The following is an 18,795-nucleotide window of genomic DNA, read 5'->3' as shown; positions in this document are numbered from 1 at the left end:
AGCCCTTACAATTCTAAAGTTGTAAATAAAGACTAAATCACATTCAAATGGGACCAGTAAGTATTCCTAATTTTATTGAAAACTTGGTAAATTTGATGACTCATGGATGGCTTACAATCCCACCAATTAAGATTTTCTATATATTTCTAGTATTTTAAAATAGCTCAATTATAAAATGTTGAAATGAAATGGAAAGTTCTAGATGATAAGCCAAATTACAAATTAGTGCAACTCTGTTTTTACTTTGAGAAATTTTAAGACAGTGATGAGTTAAAAATTTTTTTAAAAAGGGACTGAGCCATTGATAAGCTAATTCCCAGGGAAAAGCAGGTTAATATTGTCTTTTTTTGATTACCTGGAGTGAAGAAAAAAAAGAAAAAACAGTGAGGGAATAGTTTCAAAGAGCTATAGGAAGCGTCTAGTCCAAGCCAAGATGCAGACATGGCTTGTGTTAATTTGGCTTTAATTTATGTGACAGGAGATGCAATATCTATTTATGAGTACAAGTTATAGAAATGCAAACTATTTTTAGCAACAATTTTCTTACAGACTAAAAGAAAATAGGTAATATATTTTTTATTGACATATAATACATGCAATTACTAGGTAGATGGTACTTTTGTATAATTATACTTTTTAAGTCTATTTTGAGTCCTAGGTAATGAACACTTATTTGTGCGCTTGGCCACAAGTAAGGCCATGATGCTACCCAACCTGAGGCTGCCCCTTGTAACACCCAGTTCAGTATTTTCCAAACTCAGTTCCTTGCACACGTGCATTAGTTTCACCCTGGAGGGCTTGTGAAAAGCAGACTGCAGACAGGATGTATCAGAATCTCTGGGGATGGATGAAAAAAAAAAAGGCAATTTTCCTAAAGTTTAAGAACCATGACCCTCTAATATTAAATGTAACACCAATAATTCTTGACTTATCCATGAACAATCAACAAATGGACTTTCGAATATTTCTTGGAAAATTCAAGGACTTTCATTTAGGAGCAAAACAAGAAGATTAAGAGTTTATATAATATTACTATACTGCTTCTGGACATACATAATCACATTCTCATCACATATTTATCCATTACATCTAGTTCCTTCATTATTTCAAAGAGTAAGAAGGAACCATTGAGAAAACTAACCTCAAACACAATGATGAAAGCCAGCCGAGCTGCTAGGACATGCCAGAACTGCAGCGTGTAGCCGTAGGGCACCAGTGAGTGAGGAGGGTCACGGTAGTCTCGGTATCTATAAATATACAGGACAGTGTCACTTTCCAAAGTATGATTTTCCTGACTCCCAGATCTCCTTCATTCCCACTGTATAGCCCTTAGTTGTGGAAGAAACATTTTAAAACGTTCTGTACCCTTGCTTGTCTCCAATTTCTTCTGATAAAAGAATATCTCTTTTATCTGCAGATAAAATATCTGCAGAATCATCTGTGTGGGTTGGGCGGGGCTCACCCTCTCCCCTGACCCCAGCTCAGAAGATGAGCCAGACCTGATCAGGGAGACTCATCACTTCAATTTAGAATGGTCACTTAGTGGATGGTCACCAAGCCCACTGAAAGTAAAAGCCTGGAGCTGCTGGTGGCCCTTACAAACTGTGCAGAGAGCCTGCTTGAGAATGAAGTCACCAGAACAAAGCAGAGCCAGCAGAGGCGCAGTGGCTTGATGACTTGAGATCCAGCCATTACTTAGGCTAATACCACCCCTCCGACCTCTCAGCACCTGAACAAATGAATTTCTTTCTAAGTCAGTTTATACTGGATTTCTGCCACTTGCCATTAAAAAGTCCTTCCTAATGCACGGTGCCACATGGAGTCAGCTGCAAATTCCACAAATGTTTGTTGAGCATCTTATTGGCGACAAAGCATTATCTTAGGAACTTAAATCCATGTGATTTCCTTTTATCCTTACTATACTGTTCCTATTATATCAGGTGGGACCTTGAAAAGTGACTCTCTCAACATCGGACAGTTTTTATGTGTTTTGAATCCAGTATTCTTTCCATAAGCTCTAGAAATGTGAAAAGATCTGAAAATTCTGGTTATTCCAATAGTTCTGTTGTTGGACATACCAAATTCCCTTGTCTGAATAAAAATGATCATTATCCAATGTTGGGAACTGCCCTGCCTGTTTTCGGAAGTTGTAATCCCCCATGGCTAAGGCTGAGTAAGGGACCTTGGAACCATGAGCCACGTAGGAGACAAAGGTTATCTTCCTGTAGGGACGTCACCTCTGCCCCTTTGTCTTTACCCTGCTTGGCCCCAGGTGGATGACTGGTTAGCCATGATGGGTAAGGTTCCTCAAAAGAGGGATGACCTAAGACAGGCATGGTCATGAAGGGGCCCTCGGGGAAGGACTTGGGGGGCTATAGAAAAAGGGGGTGATGGACCCTCGCCCCTCGGCTTTGATATAACCTCAGTTCTCATTCTGCCCACAAGAAGTCTCATCTCTCAGCTGCCTTACTTCCCCTGCCTGACTTAAGCCTGAAACCTTGACTTAAGCCTAAATCAATGATGGTGGTGGGTTTCTTAGAGTGATCAGGCCTAAGAAAGAATGCCTAAAAGCCTATGAAACCTACTTTGCTAATACCCTCAATTTAAATGATAAGGGTCCAAGCAGAAAGTGAGTTTGTTCCTCAAAGTTTTATGGCCCTTTAAGTATCTGAGCCTGACTCAGAATAAGCCCTCAGAGTTCTTTGAATGTTATCTATTGTTTAATCATTTCTGCCAGATAATGATTGATGAGCTTTACATATACACCCTGTATTCCTGTGCAAATTGAACCCAATAAAAGCTTGTCAAGGCAAGGGTCAAGGCGCTCTCCTCTTGAGAGAGAAGCTGAGCCATCCCTTTTCCTCCACAGGGCTCGGTAGTCCGTGTGAATGTCTCGTCTCATCCATAACACCGCAGACCCCAGGAGCTGGGATCCTTGACAATCTAAATTCTCTTATTAGTACTGAACCTCAAGGTCAGCACTAATTTGCATAGGAGGATATAGGACAATTCCTTTGCAGAGTGTCTTTGAAAAGTATCAAGGACTAGAAAAATGACAATAATTATTGGCATTACAATCATCTTTATTATTAGTGTCTATGGAATGTGTTAATAATGTACCATAATTATTTTGTCAGTAAAGTGATATTTATGGTGAATACCTGCTCTGAAATTAAGAATGAATGTCTTAGTATCTTCTGTTGGTTCTCTATGATGATGATGAGGATTAGGTAACCATCTAAACACTGTTCTTTCTACTATGTAGTTATACAACCTGTTCCTGCCATAGGTCCAATAATAATGCCCAGAATTTTAGGAAGAGAATTTTATTCAGGGCTAAAAGTTAGCTTGAACTATTCTAACCTCATTTTACTTTTTGCATAGAACAGCTAGTCAAGATTCAGGGATTGGCCCTGGCTGGTGTGGCTCAGTGAGTTAGCCATTGTCCTACAAACCCAAAGGTCGTCACGGGTTTGATTCCTGGTCAAGGCACATGCCTGGGTTGTGGGCCAGGTCCCCAGCTGGGGGTATGCAAGAGGCAACTAATTGATGTTTCCCTCCCCTTTCCCCTGATCTTCTCTCTAAAAAATAAATAGAAATCTTTAAAAAAAAAAGAACCAGGAATTGTTTTCTGCAATTAAGATAAGCCCTGGCCAGCTCGTTCAGTTGGCTAGAGCATAGTTCTGATACACCAAGGTTATGGGTTTGATCCCCAGTCAGGGCACATATAAGAATCAACCAATGAATACATAAATAAGTGGAACAACAAATTGATGTTTCTTTTTCGGTCTCCCTTCCTCTAAGTCAATAAATTAAAAAAGAAGATAACAAATATAACTCCTTTGTTCATCTTTAGCTATCTGTATTTGAAATATGGTTAAGTAAATATTCTAGAAAATACAGTATGGTTTTAACTACACATGTGATTATTAGACAAAAGTGTGTATGTATATACATGTATATATGTATATATGTGTATGTACATGTACATATATGTACACACACACTTCATTGATTCCTTAAACTTTTTACACAGTAGTATTCACTAAAACAGGAAATTCTTCTCAGGACCCACTGGTTGGTCCCTTCCATATTCCTGTCTTTGCTGTCATCTTTTGCCCTTTATTTTGATGGCTCTATCTCCTAGCTTCTTAGACCCTGTTTGGCTTTTCACTTGAACAATTTTGACAAATCTCTTCCTCCCCAGATTCCTTCTAAGTCCACTGGGTGGAAAATGAATTTTCCTGGACCTTGCAGACCATCTTCCTTAACTGTTTCCAGAAAATACAATTCAGATGTGTCATTCTTAAAGTTCTTAAAACTCTTAAGATTCCTGTAACAAATTCATAGCACATAAATTCATTTATTCAGCACAGCTGAGTAGATTCAAATATATCAAATTAAACAGCTATTAAGTATAACTATGCAAACTAGGAAGTCTCTGTAAAATTGTACATGTATAATATGCAAAGTGAAAACAGTTGTTTTTAGGTGGTGATTTTTCAATTTTAATTTATGGGTTTTTCATATTTAAAAAAACTAATGTTCTTTACATTTTCTTTTTAATATTAGAAAACACACTCGTGGCTATGATGATTTGGCAACATTTTAGGTCATTTCTAGGGGAGGGTCCAGTTGTTGAGAACATGCACCTATTTTTCAGCCTGTGTGGAACACATCCACTGGGGGGTGCATCACAGAGTTCTGCTAACCTGTGCCCAGAGGAATAAATACCACGTGCCTGTGCTGGCCCTTAGGTTCTGAGGACAAAACTCAGCACTTGTGGAATTGTTAAGAGGTTCCAGTCTTCAGAAGCAGCAGGTTTCGGGCTTTCCTACTCTCTTAACTCATTGGACTATGAAGTCAAGTTTCTCTCTAAAGAATTTCTCATTGCAAAAAAAAAAAATGAAACTAGACAACCAACTTATACCATACACATGGATACATTCAAAATGGATAACAGACTTAAATGTAGATTGCGAAACCATAAAAATCCTAGAGGAAAACATAGGCAGTAACATTTCAGATATCCCACGAGGCAATATTTTTACTGATATATCACTTAGGGTGAGGGAAACAAAGAAAAAAAAATGAACAAATGGGACCATATCCAACTAAAAAGCTTCTGTACAGCAAAAGAAACCATCAACAAGATGAAAAGGGAACCCACTGTGTGGGAGAACATACTTGCCAACAATACATCTGATAAGGGGTTAATATCCAAAATATATCAAGAACTTATACAACTGAATACCAGGAAGGTAGAGTCCAATTAAAAAATGGGCAAAGGATCTTTTCCCTTCTCCAAAGGGGGCATACAGATGGTTAATAGACACATGAGAAAATGCTCAGTGTCACTAATCATCAGACGAATGCAAATTAAAACCACAATGAACCTTGAGAACCAAAGACCACCTTGTCTTTGTCAAAATGGCTATCATCAATAAACCAACAGCAAGTGCTGATGAGGATGTGGAGAGAAGGGAACCCTCGTGCACTGTTGGTGAGAATGCAGACTGGTGCAGCCACTGTGGAAAACTGTGGAGTTTCCTAAAAAACTATAAAATGGAACTGCCTTTTGACCCAGTGATCCCAGTTCTGGTAATATATCCTAGGAGTTCTGAAACACCAATTTGAAAGAATATATTATTTACAATAGCTAAGATCTGGAAACAAGCCAAATGCCCATCAGTAGATGAGTGGATAAAAAGGTTGTGGGACATTTACACAATGGAATACTACTAAGCTGTAAAAAAAAGAAGGAAACCTTACTCTTTGTGACAGCACCAATGGACCTGGAGAGTATTATGCTAAGTAAAATAAGCCAGTTGGAGAAAGACAAATAGCATATGATGTCTCTTATATGTGGAATCTAATGAACAAAATAAACTGACAAAAAAACAGAGGCACGGACACAGGGAACAGACTGACAGCTGTCAGAGGGGTGGGAGGTGGAGGAGGGGACTGGATGGAAGAAGGTGAAGGGATCAGCCAAAGAACACAGACGCATAATACGTAAACGCAGACAACAGTGTGGTGATGGCCAGAGGGAAGGTGGGGGCAACAGCTGGTGAAGGTGGGCAAAGCGGGGAGGAATGGGTACATATGTACTAACGTCAACAAAAAGGAAGTTAAAACAATTTCTTATTGTTACTCTAAGGGAGCTAAAATTCAGTGATGCCAGTGAGTTGGCTGTCATCTGATTTGCAGCCTCCAGAATTATGCACAGGCAAGCACGCACCCTGGAACCAAGTTTGGGATTTGCCTGATTAATAAGATCTTGCTTAATACATGAAGCTCATCTGGAAATCAGTTTTCCCTATCAATAAACTTAGGGTCTCCATCTTACCCTGCTCTAAAATTCTGGACTCCCACTCTCGTATTAGTTTTCTGATTGCTGCCAGTGGAACTCTGGGTTCGGGCTCCAGCCCACCTCGCAGCCCGCTGGCCTCTTTCACGAGGCAGAGGTTTGAGGGAGGGCCACGCTCCGATGTCCTTTGTGCCCCACGTCTGTTTTGGGTGTGGTGCTATTTATTTGCATAATGACTTGGCTACAGGCTCCCTGGCACTTGTACAAAGAAAACACTTCCTTGTCCTGCTGTAGCAATAGTCAGGGAGCCCAGCTTCAAGGCTCATTAAATCAAAGTGTTACTCCTCTAATTTTTCAGCCTAGTGCCTTCAAAGTCACTGAGTATTCCAGCATCTTCAGTGTTTGGAGGAATTTTTTCTAGCGAGTCAGAGTTGTTTTCAGAAAGTAACACTTATTTTTAAGAAAATAACACTTTCAATTTTGTGGTTTCAATCTCACGTGTGGGAAAGGTGGGATGTTCCCTTTTGACTTAAATTAGTGCATTTTCTAAAGCTGCTTTTATTTCTCAAGAAATGGATGATGAGCTTGCAAACATCACTTTTCTAGCACTGGGTAGAGTAGATTTATTCCCACTTTTAAGCTGTGAAAATAAAAGTGCACGTGCATTTGAAAGAATGTTAAATGAGCTGCATGAGACTCCCATCCAAGTTAAGACCTAGAACACGGTCAGTGGTTTAGGAATGCCTCCCTGGCCATCCCAGGTGCCCTGAAAGGTAACTTTTTAGTAATTTTCTGCTTTTCTTTATAGTTATACTACTTATGCAAGTGTCCCTAAATAAAACAGTGCTTACTTTTGTCTGCTTGGAACTCTATATAAATGGAATTATATTGTGTTATATGTGATTACATCTTTGTTGTGCAATTTATTTCTGAGTCCTCAATTCTATTCCATTTTCTATTTATCTGTTTCCTCTGACAACACCACATTAATTACTATTATTAACTTTATATTTATTATTGAGATTATTACAGATGACCTCATTTCCCACCACCTTTGATCACTATAATGTTATACTATGTTTAATGTAACGTAAAGTGTCTTGAGTATTCTTCATCCTTTGCATTCTGTATAACATTATTTGGGCCCCCAGTTGCTCAAAACTTGCTTGATCATAATTCTTAAATTCTTATAATTAATCTCTTTGGTCTATTTATGCTGTTTTTCCTCTAACTTTTACATTTATTGTAACACTTTAATAATATAATGAACTCCTGTGAATCCATCGTTCAACCCAAGAATTAAAGCATGACCAGGAACTTACTCAACCTTTGTGCTCCTCCATCTCTTTCCCTTAATTTCCTTATCCTGAATTTCATGTTTATAATTAACACATATTTATGTATGTATATGTATACTAATCTTTCTGAATATTTTACTGTGTAGGTTTGTTTTCAAACTTTCTGGAAAGGATGTTATACTATAGGTATTCTGAGACTTGCTTTTTTTTTTAGTATCATGCTACTATGTAAGATGCATACATACTGTTGCACATAGCCAATTTATTTCACTGCTATAAAATAGATCTTAGTATTCATATATTGCTGTTTTATGCAGTGTATGTTTAGATTTATATTCTGGGGCTGGTCATTTTTCTCTTTTCTTTCAACTTCTTTAACCGTGTAAGGCCTTGAAATGCACAGCTCAAGTGTGTTTGGGTCAGCAAATGACTTTTGGGTAAAAGTTATTGCAAAGTCTGCTACTACTCTGGGCTCTGCCTTAAGTTATTACTTAAGGAATTGTTTTTTCCTGTGATGACAACTTTTAAGATCTACTCCTTTAGCAACTTTTAAATATGCAATACAGTATTGTTAGCTATAGTTGTCATTACATCCCCAGGGCTTTCTTTTGTAACTGGGAGTTTGTACATTTTTTAAACCTTCATACATTTTATCCATCTGTTCTCCAACTCATCTGTTCTCTGAACCTATGAGTTTGAATTTTTTGTTCGTATTTTGATACAAATATTATTTTTTTAGATTCTACCTATAAGCGAGATTATATGGTATTTGTTTTTCTCTGTCTTATTTCACTTAGTATAATGCCCTCAAGGTTATTCATGTTGTTACAAACTGCAGGATATCCTTCTATTTTATGGCCGAGTGATATTCCATCACACACACAAACACACACTATTTTCTTTATCCACTCATCCATCATTGGGCACTTGGGTTGGTTCTATGCCTTGGATATCATAACTAATGCTGCAATAAACATGGGATGCAGATATCTTTTTCAGTTAGTGTTTTTGTTTTCCTTTGGACAAATACCCGGAAGTAGAATTGCTGAGTAATATGGAAGTTCTATTTTTAATTTTTTGAGGAAGCTCCGAGCTGCTTGCATGGTGGCCGCACCAGATTACATTCCCGACAACAGTGCACGAGGGTCCTCTTGGCACCACATCTTCCCCAACACTTGCTATCTCTCATCTCCTTTTAGGATGACTGTGCTAACAAATGTGGGGGGTGTCTTGTGAATAGATTTGCATTTCCCTGGTGATTAGTGATGCTGAGTTTCACGTACCTGTTGGCCATCTGAGTGGCTTCTATGGGAAAAATTTCTATTTAGAACATCTGCCCACTTCTAAATTGGACTGTTTATCTATCTATCTATCTATCTATCTATCTATCTATCTATCTATCTATCTATCTGCCATTAAGTTGTATGAGTCCTTTTTATGTATATATGCTGCTAAAGTGAGCACTATGAGTCCTTTATGTACTTTGGATAATAACCCCTTATTAAACATACGATTTATAAATAGTTTTTCCCATTTGTAGGTTGCCTTTCCATTTTTGTTGGTGGTTTCCTTGGCAATGAGGGAACTTGTTACTCTGATGTGGTCCCACTTGTTTATTTTTCTTTTTGTTGCCTTTGCTTTCGGTGTCAGATTCAAGAAATCATCAAGACCAATGTCAAGGAGCTTACTGCTTATTATTACTTGTAGGAGTTTTATGGTTTTAGGTTTTATATTTAAATCTTTAGTTCATTTGAGTTAATTTTTGTATATTAGTCCAGTTTCATTCTTTTGCATGTGGCTGTCCTGTTTCTTGACACCATTTATTGATGAGACTGTCCTTTCCCCACTGTATCTTCTTGGCTACTTTGTCATAAATAAATTCACCATATATAAATGTATTACCATTAATTTATGGGCCCTCTAGTCTGTTCCAGTGATTTGTATGTCTGTTTTTATGCCAATACCATACTGTTTTGATTACTATAGTTTTATAATATAGTTTGAAATAAGAAAGCTGATGCCTCCAGCTTTGTTCTTTATCAAGAATGCTTTGGCTATTTAGGGTCTTTTGTGGTTCCATACACATTTTAGGTTTGTTTTATATCTGTAAAAAATGCCATTAGATTTTGCTAGAGATTATATTGAATCTGTAGATTTATTTTGGTAGTAGGGACATTTAAAAAATGTCATTTCTTCTAATACATGAGCATGGAATATCTATTCATCTTCAGTTTTATTAATCAATGTCTTACAGTTTCCAGTGTACAGGTCTTCCACTACCATGGTTAAATTTATTCCTAAGTATTTTATCTTTCTGGTGCAACTGTAAATGAAATTTTTTTCTTAATTTCACTGATAGTTCATTATCAGTTATGGAAATGCAATTGACTTTTGTATATTGATTTTGTATCTGCAACTGAGTTTATTCTCTCAGCTTTTTTGTGGGGTCATTAGTGTTTTTCTATAAATAATGTCATCTGCAAATAGTAACAGTTTTACATCATCCTTTATGATTTACATGCCTTTTATTTCTTTTCCTTGTCTAACTGCTCTAAGAATTCCAATATTATGTTGAATAAAAGTGGTAAGAGTGGACCTCCTTGTCTTGTTCCTGATCTTGGAGGAAAAGCTTTCAGCTTTTCACCATTATGTATGACATTAATTGTAGCTTTGCTTGGTAACCACAAGCAAAAACCTAGAGTAGACACATAAAAGATAAAGAGAAATTAATCTAGGCATACCATAAAGAGAGTCACCAAACCACAAAGGAAGACAGTAAGAGAAGAAAGGAACAGAACTACAAAACATCCAAAAACAATTAACAAAATGACAATAAGTATACATTTATTAATAACTACTTTAAATGTAAGTGGACTAAATTCTCCAATCAAAAGACATAGAGTGTCTGAATGAATAAAAAAGAAGACCCACCTATATTCTTGTGGTTACCATGATGATTACCTACAACAGTCTATTTTAAGTTGACAATAGGATCAGTTTGATTGTATTCTAAAGTTCTACATTTTTGCTCTCCTGGTATGTTTTATGTTTTTGATGTCACAGTTTATATCTTTTTTAATCTGTTGTATCTCTTAACTAATTAATTTAGTTATAATTACTTTTACAACTTTTGTCTTTTAGGCTTTCTACTAACATGAGTGATTACCACCTTTTCTATATATTTACTTTACCAGTGAGATTTATAGTTTCATATTTTTTCTTATTGGTTATTTGTACCTGTTTGTTTCAATTTCTAAAAGTCCCTTTAACATTTCTTGTAAGTTCGGTCTAGAGATGCTGAGCTCCTTTAGCTTTGCTTGTCTAGAAAACTTGTCCTTCAAGTCTGAAGGACAGTTGTGCTGGGTAGAACATTCTTGGCTAGAGGTTTTTGTTTTCAGCATTTTGAATATATTGCATTACTCCTGGCCTGCAAAGTTTCTGCTGAAAAATTTGTTGAGACTGTGATTATGGTTCCCTTGTATGTAACAAACTGTTTCTCTTTTTCTGCTTTTAATATTCTCTCCTTAACTTTTGATATTTTAATTATAATATCTTGGTGTCAGTCACATATCTGGAACTCTATGAGTTCCCTGGATCTAGATGTCAGATTTTAAAATTCTCCAGGGGATTTGAATGCATATGAAGGTTGAGACTACTGCTTTAAACGAGCTCAGTCAGAAAGGGCTCTCTGAGCAAAACCTCCCTGGGGCAGAGCCAGCCCATCCTAGGCTAAGCGTGCCCACCTGCAGTACTTGAGAGGAGTCCCCGAGAACTCACTGCCATCAGACTCAGGCTCAGATCGGTTCTCAAAGTCAGCAATTCGAAACACAGACAAGCTGGCATTCACATAGCCAACCATGCACCTAAAAGAGAAAGGAAATTCTATAATTAGACCTCCTATCACCTCTGCATCCAATTCACTTAAGGCTCTTCTTCCTAGAATTTCCTCCAGTTGTGAGTGCTTTTAGCTTGCCCTGTATTGTCATGAGCACTCAAGTTAGGGTACACCGAAAAACCTTGGGTATTAAATCAAGAATGGTCATTTTTTTTGTTCATTTCTGTGCAGAGTCATCGTACAGAGAACATCACTACCCCAATCGATGCCTCAGGGAAAGAGATGAAAGACAACACTGCACCATCAGCACAAATTATAGGTATCACTGCTTCTTTCATTGATGACATACACAGAGAGACAATACACACGCACATATAAACACATTACTTCATTAGTGAATATGCATGCTGTCTCACAATGCCCTGAAGAGAACTGATGTAAATGTAATCTCTTCAACTCACATGCATGCCATAGTCAGGAAAGACTATATTCCCTGCCTGTATCATATGCTTTCATGCCTCTGCTCAGGTTTCCTTTTCTGTTGGGATTCCTACTCATTTCTTTAAAGGGGAAAATAGCACCCATCCTTCAATCACCAACTGAAATGCTGCACCTTCTGGGAAGATGTCCTAATCACTCCTGTCAGAAGCCTCCCTTCTCCCGATGGTCCTGCTACACCTCACAGTTGGCATACAGCTTGTACTAGGGCTGGCAGCTTGCATGTATGTCTTCTCCTTGGCACTATAATTTTTGATGCAAAACAGGTGTCCTGGATATTTTTGTATTCTTGGAGCTAGAACAGTCTCATGCAGTGTAGGAATCCAGTAATGTTGATTTCATTGACTTGACTGGAAGAAAACTAAAGTACCAGAGATTCTATCAAGGTGTTGAAAATGCACCAGGAATTAAAACTATTGCCTAGACTACCAGGGAAGATAAGGTTCTTGAGGGCATGGCTTTCATTCTTTAGCTGGGGTCAGTGTAATACTAAATACTTGGGTTCTGGGGTCAAACTGTAGCTCTGCTGCTTTTCAGACATAATCTCAGAAAATTATGTAACTTCTTTAAGTGACAAAAGCCCCTACCTTATAGGGTCATTGTGGGGACCAAATGAAATGATATATAAAAAGTAAGTGACATAGTGCTTAGCTTACAGTAAGATTTTAACAAATGTGAGTGGCTGTTACTGATTTTATTTACTTTTTGTACCTAGCAGGAGGTCATTAGTAATTATTGGTGGATTGAGTAAGGCATGGTCTTCATACTCTCTTTATTAACACTACCTGTGGGATTATCCCAGGTTGCTGACCACTGAACCGAAATGATGACATGCACAAAGTTCTGAGAGCACATGGGTCCCATATGTTGTCACTTGTCTTTTATTTTTTATTTCATTTGGGTCCTTTCTGTGTTTTTTTCCTAGATGAGTCCAGGTAAAGGTTTATCGACTTTCTCTCTTCAAAGAACTAGCTCTTGGTTTCATCGATCTTTTCTATTGCTCTTTTAGACTCTGATCTTTATTATTTCCTCCCATCTCTTCACTTTGGGCTTTGTTCTTTGTTTTCTGGTTCCTTTAGGTATACAATTGGATTTTTTATTCAATAGTTTTCTTGTTTCTAGAGGTGGGTCTGTATGCTATGCATTTCCATCTTAAAACTGCTTTAGCTGTGTCCCATAAGTTTGGGGTGGTTGTTTTTTTTTCATTTTATCTTGATTTGTTTTGTATTTCTTTGTTGATCTCATTGTCAACCCATTCATTGTTTAGTAGCATATCATTTGGCCTCCATGTGTTTGTGTTTTTCAGTTTTCTTCTTATAATTGTTTATAGTTTCCCACTATTGTGATTGGTGAAGATCATGATTTCAGTATTCTTAAGTTTATTGGGGCTTCTTTTGTGTCCCAACATGTAGTCTATATGGGAAATGTTCCATGTGTACTTAAAATTGTGTATTCTGCTGCTTTTGGGTGAAATACCTAAAAAGATCAATGAAGTCCATCTGGCATAATTTATTATTTAAAACGACTGTTTCCTTTTTTATTTTCTGTCTGGATAATCTATCCATTGATGTTAATGGGTGTTAAAACCCCTACAATTGTATTACTGTCAATCTCTCCCTTTATGTCTGCTAGTGTTGCTTATATATTTAGGTGTTCCTACGTTGGGTGCATAAATGTTTGGTCCAACATCCTCTTGTTGGACTGAGCCCTTTATGATCATGAAATGTCCTTTTTGGTTTCTTATTCCAGACTTTGTGTTAAAGTCTATTTTTGTCTGAAACAAGTGTTGCTACTACAGCTTTTTTGTTCATTTGTTTCCGTTTGCAGGAAATTTCTTTTCTATCTCTTTACTTTTAGTCTGTGTGTGTCTTTCAATCTGAAGTGCATCTCTTATAGGCAGCATATGTACAGGTCTCATTTTTTTAAATCCATCCAGCTGCCCTCTGTCTTTTGATTGGAGCATTTTAGCCCACTTATATTTAAAGCAATTATTGATAGGTATGTAGTTATTGCAGTTTTATTTTTTCTACTTCTTTTCTAATCCTTTATTATTCTCTTGCTTTCATTAATGACTTTCTATGGTGTCGTGTTTGGATTCCTTTCTATATTTCTTGTGTATCTCTTCAAGATTTCTGGTTTGTGTTTACCATGTGTCTCATATACACCAAGCTGTGTTTAGAGCAGTTTTAAGTTGAAGGTCCCTTAAGTTCAAACACATTCTACAATCACTACAGTACGCATCCCCTTCATGTTTGTGTTCTTGTCAGTGAACATGTCCTTCTTTCCTATACTTTCTCATTCATATTTTGGGTCTTTTATTCTCAAAGAGATCCCATTAACATTTCTTGTGATACAGATTTAGTGGTGATGAACTCCTTTAGAATTAGAAGATTAAAGGTAGATCTATAAATATTAAAAGTGGCAGAAGACTCTTAAGTTGAAGAGAAAGGTCATCAAAAAAGCCTGGAGAGCCCAATAAAGCTGGAATAAGGAGGCTATTAGATAAATTTTTTAAGGACCATGAACCCTGTCTGAAATAGAATAGGCTGTTAAAATTCTGAAGTTTTGATTTACTACCAGCTGTGCATAATATTTCCACTTTACTTTTTGGTTCTCCCCCATATTTGGAGTGGGGAAAGAACTACAATAACCATTGGGATTTAACCTTCAGGGACTATGTTAGATGAGCTTTAGAAACACTTACTGGCAAGTGCCCTGGGGGTGTGTGGCTCAGGATAGAGAGAATTGCACAAGTTCTCTCCATGAGAACAGGAGTTTAGGCTTAGTCTATTCACGTGGTTACCCCATAGTCACGCTGCCTTGTGATTCTGGATTCGCTGCTCTTAATTTCTGCTCTTCAAAGTGAGGGTAATAATGCATGACCCAGGTCACTTTTGGAATCAAATGTAAAACATGTGAAGGTGGTTTGAATAAAGGTAAGTGTTTAAAGGCTAAGTCAAGCAGAGAATGTTGACAACAGTTATAATTGGAAAGAAACGTGTGGATAGTACAACATAAGTCTTTAAATCTCTCATAAAGTGGGATGGTACGCTCACTGAAAGCTGCTAGATAATTAGTGTTTAATGGCTGCATGGTTATTGTTGTAACAAACTTTATAAAACCCTCTTCAAATAGCTGGACTTCAAGCCTTTTTGCATTTGATCATCTATGCCCTAGAACATTTACACAGGGTTAATGAACTTGGACTGAGGCCAGGTATACATTAATTCAGTTGTTTTGATTCAGTGGCACTTGACTCCTTGGGGCTACTTGAACTACAATGGCTGCAGAGAACCACTCAGTTTGGCTCAGACTAGTGAACCACAAAGCAGGGCTGCTTCTGTGAGTTGGTAGCAGCCCACATGGGATGATTTCTGAGGCACTGAGAAGACCTTGTGGTCCCAACGCACACCCCACTCAGACCAGCAGACATGGTAAATGCCATAAATTGTATTAGATTATTTTGACATTACCCAGACAGGGACTTCTCTTCCATGACAGTTAAGGTTTCTTGTCTTTTTCCCAAGGGCATAGCAATGAAAACTGTGGGACATGTTATAATTTTGTCAAGGCTTTATTTCACTGAAAATACAGAGCCCTGGCTTTGGGAGTCGTTGGAGTGATGCCACAGAATTGAGCTCCCAGGGAGTTCACCCCATTTGTCTGCGGTAATATAGACACCACTCAGGTCAATAGCCAGGAAATCGTCATTCAGTTGCTTACTTCACAAATATGTATTGAGTACCTCATCAGTGCTCAGCACATGCTTACATATTTCTCATGCGGAATTGGCAGAGTCTACATCTAAAGACACAAGGAGAATCAGATTCCAACTCTCCTTTGATAAACTCATAAAAATGGCATAACTATGCACGACACCATGTACCGCTGCTCAGCCACACACATGGCCACACCACCCGTTTCTGAATCTGTAGTGGTTAGGGGATGGGGAAAATGATGAACTGTTGCACACTCATTGGATTTCATTGAAAACCTGTCTGACTCCCGTCCCTTCAGTAGATCAGGATGTGCTCACTTTGGCTGAAAGTGTTATATTGCAATTTCACCTCCCCGCCACTGGCCTGCCTGTCCTGGTCTTGTGTCCCACATACTCTGGTGCAGAGGCTTCTGTCTGAGGGTCTAACACCACACCATGGCCAGGCAATGAAGGTTCCATGATGGTTTCACAGCAAACTTACTTTTGCCCGGCTTCTCCTTGGCCTGCACAAGGTCCGTACTTATACGCGTACACCAAGCGAGGGATAAAGTCAGATGTTATCGCTATGACAAATGCATTTGTAATAACAGAGAGAATTCCAATGCCTTCAAGAATTCCATACCAAATTCCTATTCAAAGAGAAGTGTTGTATTAATTCCAGACACACGCCAGAGGGAATAAGTATGACATTAACCGGGACAACTAATTTTCAAGAGTTCTTTCCGAGAGTCCTTTCATCTTCCCAAGAGTTGACACTCACAAAGGGGAGTAATTTGTACTTGCAAACACCTTGGCCTTGAAGGAGCATGGGTGAAAGAGCCAGCGCTCATGACTTAAAAACTCAGTCAAGATCAGACGTAAGTAGAGAATTCTGGCCAACGAAAAGGCACCAAAACCCGCTCAGTAAGACTGGCACATGCAATGTCTCGCTGCTACCAGTTCCTTGGGGGCAGAGAGAGGGTCCCTCTGGTTCATCTTTGTGGGCCCAGTTCCTGATGCGCTGACCCAGGGTAGGTGCTCACTGTGTGTATTTATTTCATATGGTGGCTAAAAGCCCACTGTGAGCCCAGAACTTGCACACTCAATCCTCCTCCCAACACACTGGCTGAACACCTGTCCGCCCTGTACAAAGCACTGGACTCGGAGATGAATAAAATACAGCCTCTGGTCTCAGGCACCTCTCGAGAGGCTGCACCTGATTCAACCGAGCATCTCTAGCCAAAGGCCGAAGGCCATTTCTGCCTTTAGAAAAACTGGATGGCGCTCTCTGTGACTCAGGAAAACATTTAGGAAAGAGCGAAACAAAGTTAAGCTATGAAACATTTACAAGCAAATAAGGGATAATCAAAATTTTGGATTCCAAAGTCTTAAGATAGAAATAACTGAATTGAGACTCTATTTAAGTACACATTCTCTAGCACTGGAAATTATAAATCTCCAACTAGGCAATTTTACTTCTTATCGGAAACCATTTAAAGCTAACACAATTATTCCCTTGCATGAGTTGGCTGAGTCGTCTCGCATAAAAACCATAAGTAAAAATCTAAAGTTGGTGGCTGTTTTTCTTTTATCTACCAGATGGTTAATATCTTTGAAAACACATACCCCAAGGACTTACCTATGTCTTTGGCCCTTGAAGCTAAAGGTCGCCTCCATTGGGTGACAAATTTGTAAGCATCAAGTCGAATCTCAATTATGTTATTCAGTAAGGCCAGAAGTGGTGCTAGGGGAAAAGCTGCCACAAAGATAGTTGTGAATCCGAACTGAAGAACTAGAAGTAAAAGAGAAAAAAGTACATTGGTGTCCCATGACTAGTTTCAAAAGGATAAGGACATGAATGTCTCGCTGTTTTAACCCACATTCTCCCCAATGCTGACGCACGGGGGACAGAAAGATGGGCAGGCCCTGGAAGGAAAGGCACTCCTGGCCCTGCAGTGGGGCCATCCTAGAAGCCACGATCATACCCAGAGTCCAGATCTTGGTTTCCAAATACCATTCTCTAAGAAAGGGGCCCGGATTCTTGGAGAAACGTTTAATTCTAAAGGTAGGTAGGGGCAATGTGACATGAGCCTGGAATATCCTGTGATGTCAGAAAGGCAGGAAGTGCTTGAAAAAGGGTGGAACACATCAATTAGGGCACAGGACAAACTTGAAGGCGTGCCTCATGACCAAAGCTGGAACAATTTGTGCAACAAAATGATGGTATGCCATTATAACCTGAAGACTAGGTATCTATATCCATGCTGATACAAATACATACTGATGTAAATAAAGAATTGAACAAATGACTTAAGGGGGTGAGAAATGGCCTTTCGTCCCCAGTATGGTGGAATTTCTTTCTTTCTTCTCTTTCTTTCTTTCTTTCTTTCTTTCTTTTTTTTATTGTTGTTCAAGTACAGTTGTCTCCATTTCCCCACCACCACTTCCCACCCTCAATCCTATCTTTATGGTAGAATTCTAATTAATAAATGTAGAAGGAATGAGAATAGAAAGTCACCATTGATCAAATATCATGGTAATGATTGTTGAAGAACCATTACAGAATGTTAAAATTAGCAGAGAGAAGCATATTTGTATATAATATGAAAGTATTTCCCCACGTGATACTAATTAGTTACAAAGGAATTTAAATTAGTATCTTCACAAGGGAGAAACCTGGTAGAAGTCACTTCAACCAAGCCATCAAAGGTAATATCACCAGTCACAAGACATACTGACATCACGTACCCCTGCTTTGATATGCTGAGGAGGAGACAGAATCATTTCTGCGGTACTCTTGCCAAAAATGCATATCCTCAACCTAATCATAAGAATACATCACACAATCTCAAATTGAAGGACCTTCTACAAACCTACTGACAAGCAATCTTCTAATGTCAAGATCATGACCACATCAAGACAAAGACTAAAGAACTGTCTTAGACTGGAGTAAACTAAGGAGATTATAGCATCTAAATGCAATGTGGAATCCTGGATGGATCATGGACCAGAAATAAGATAGTGGGAAACTGGCATATAGAGTGATATCATACAGAACTTGACTTTCTCTGACTTATCTCACTCAGCATAATATGCTCAAGGAGTATGCATGTTGCTGCCAATGGCAGGATGCCCTCCTTTTACATGGCTGAATAGT

At 38.4% G+C, this 18,795-nt stretch overlaps 1 protein-coding gene across 8 annotated transcripts in view; it reads right to left on the bottom strand.

The window, feature by feature from the left end:
• The window catches only part of ANO4 (anoctamin 4), a 341,656-nt gene that overhangs the window by 3,762 nt on the left and 319,099 nt on the right, over nucleotides 1-18,795 (bottom strand). For all 8 annotated transcript variants that reach the window (XM_036019465.1, XM_036019462.1, XM_036019463.1 and 5 more), the window contains 4 exons: nucleotides 17,278-17,430; nucleotides 16,141-16,288; nucleotides 11,352-11,471; nucleotides 1,142-1,247 (listed from right to left, as the gene is read on the bottom strand). In XM_036019465.1, the coding sequence (XP_035875358.1) occupies nucleotides 1,142-1,247; nucleotides 11,352-11,471; nucleotides 16,141-16,288; nucleotides 17,278-17,430 (527 nt within the window). The remainder of the gene's footprint in view (nucleotides 1-1,141; nucleotides 1,248-11,351; nucleotides 11,472-16,140; nucleotides 16,289-17,277; nucleotides 17,431-18,795) is intronic.

Source organism: Phyllostomus discolor, chromosome 2 (assembly GCF_004126475.2).
Source record: "Phyllostomus discolor isolate MPI-MPIP mPhyDis1 chromosome 2, mPhyDis1.pri.v3, whole genome shotgun sequence".
NCBI classification, from domain to species: domain Eukaryota; kingdom Metazoa; phylum Chordata; class Mammalia; order Chiroptera; family Phyllostomidae; genus Phyllostomus; species Phyllostomus discolor.
This window is presented reverse-complemented; position numbering and strand designations above follow the sequence as displayed.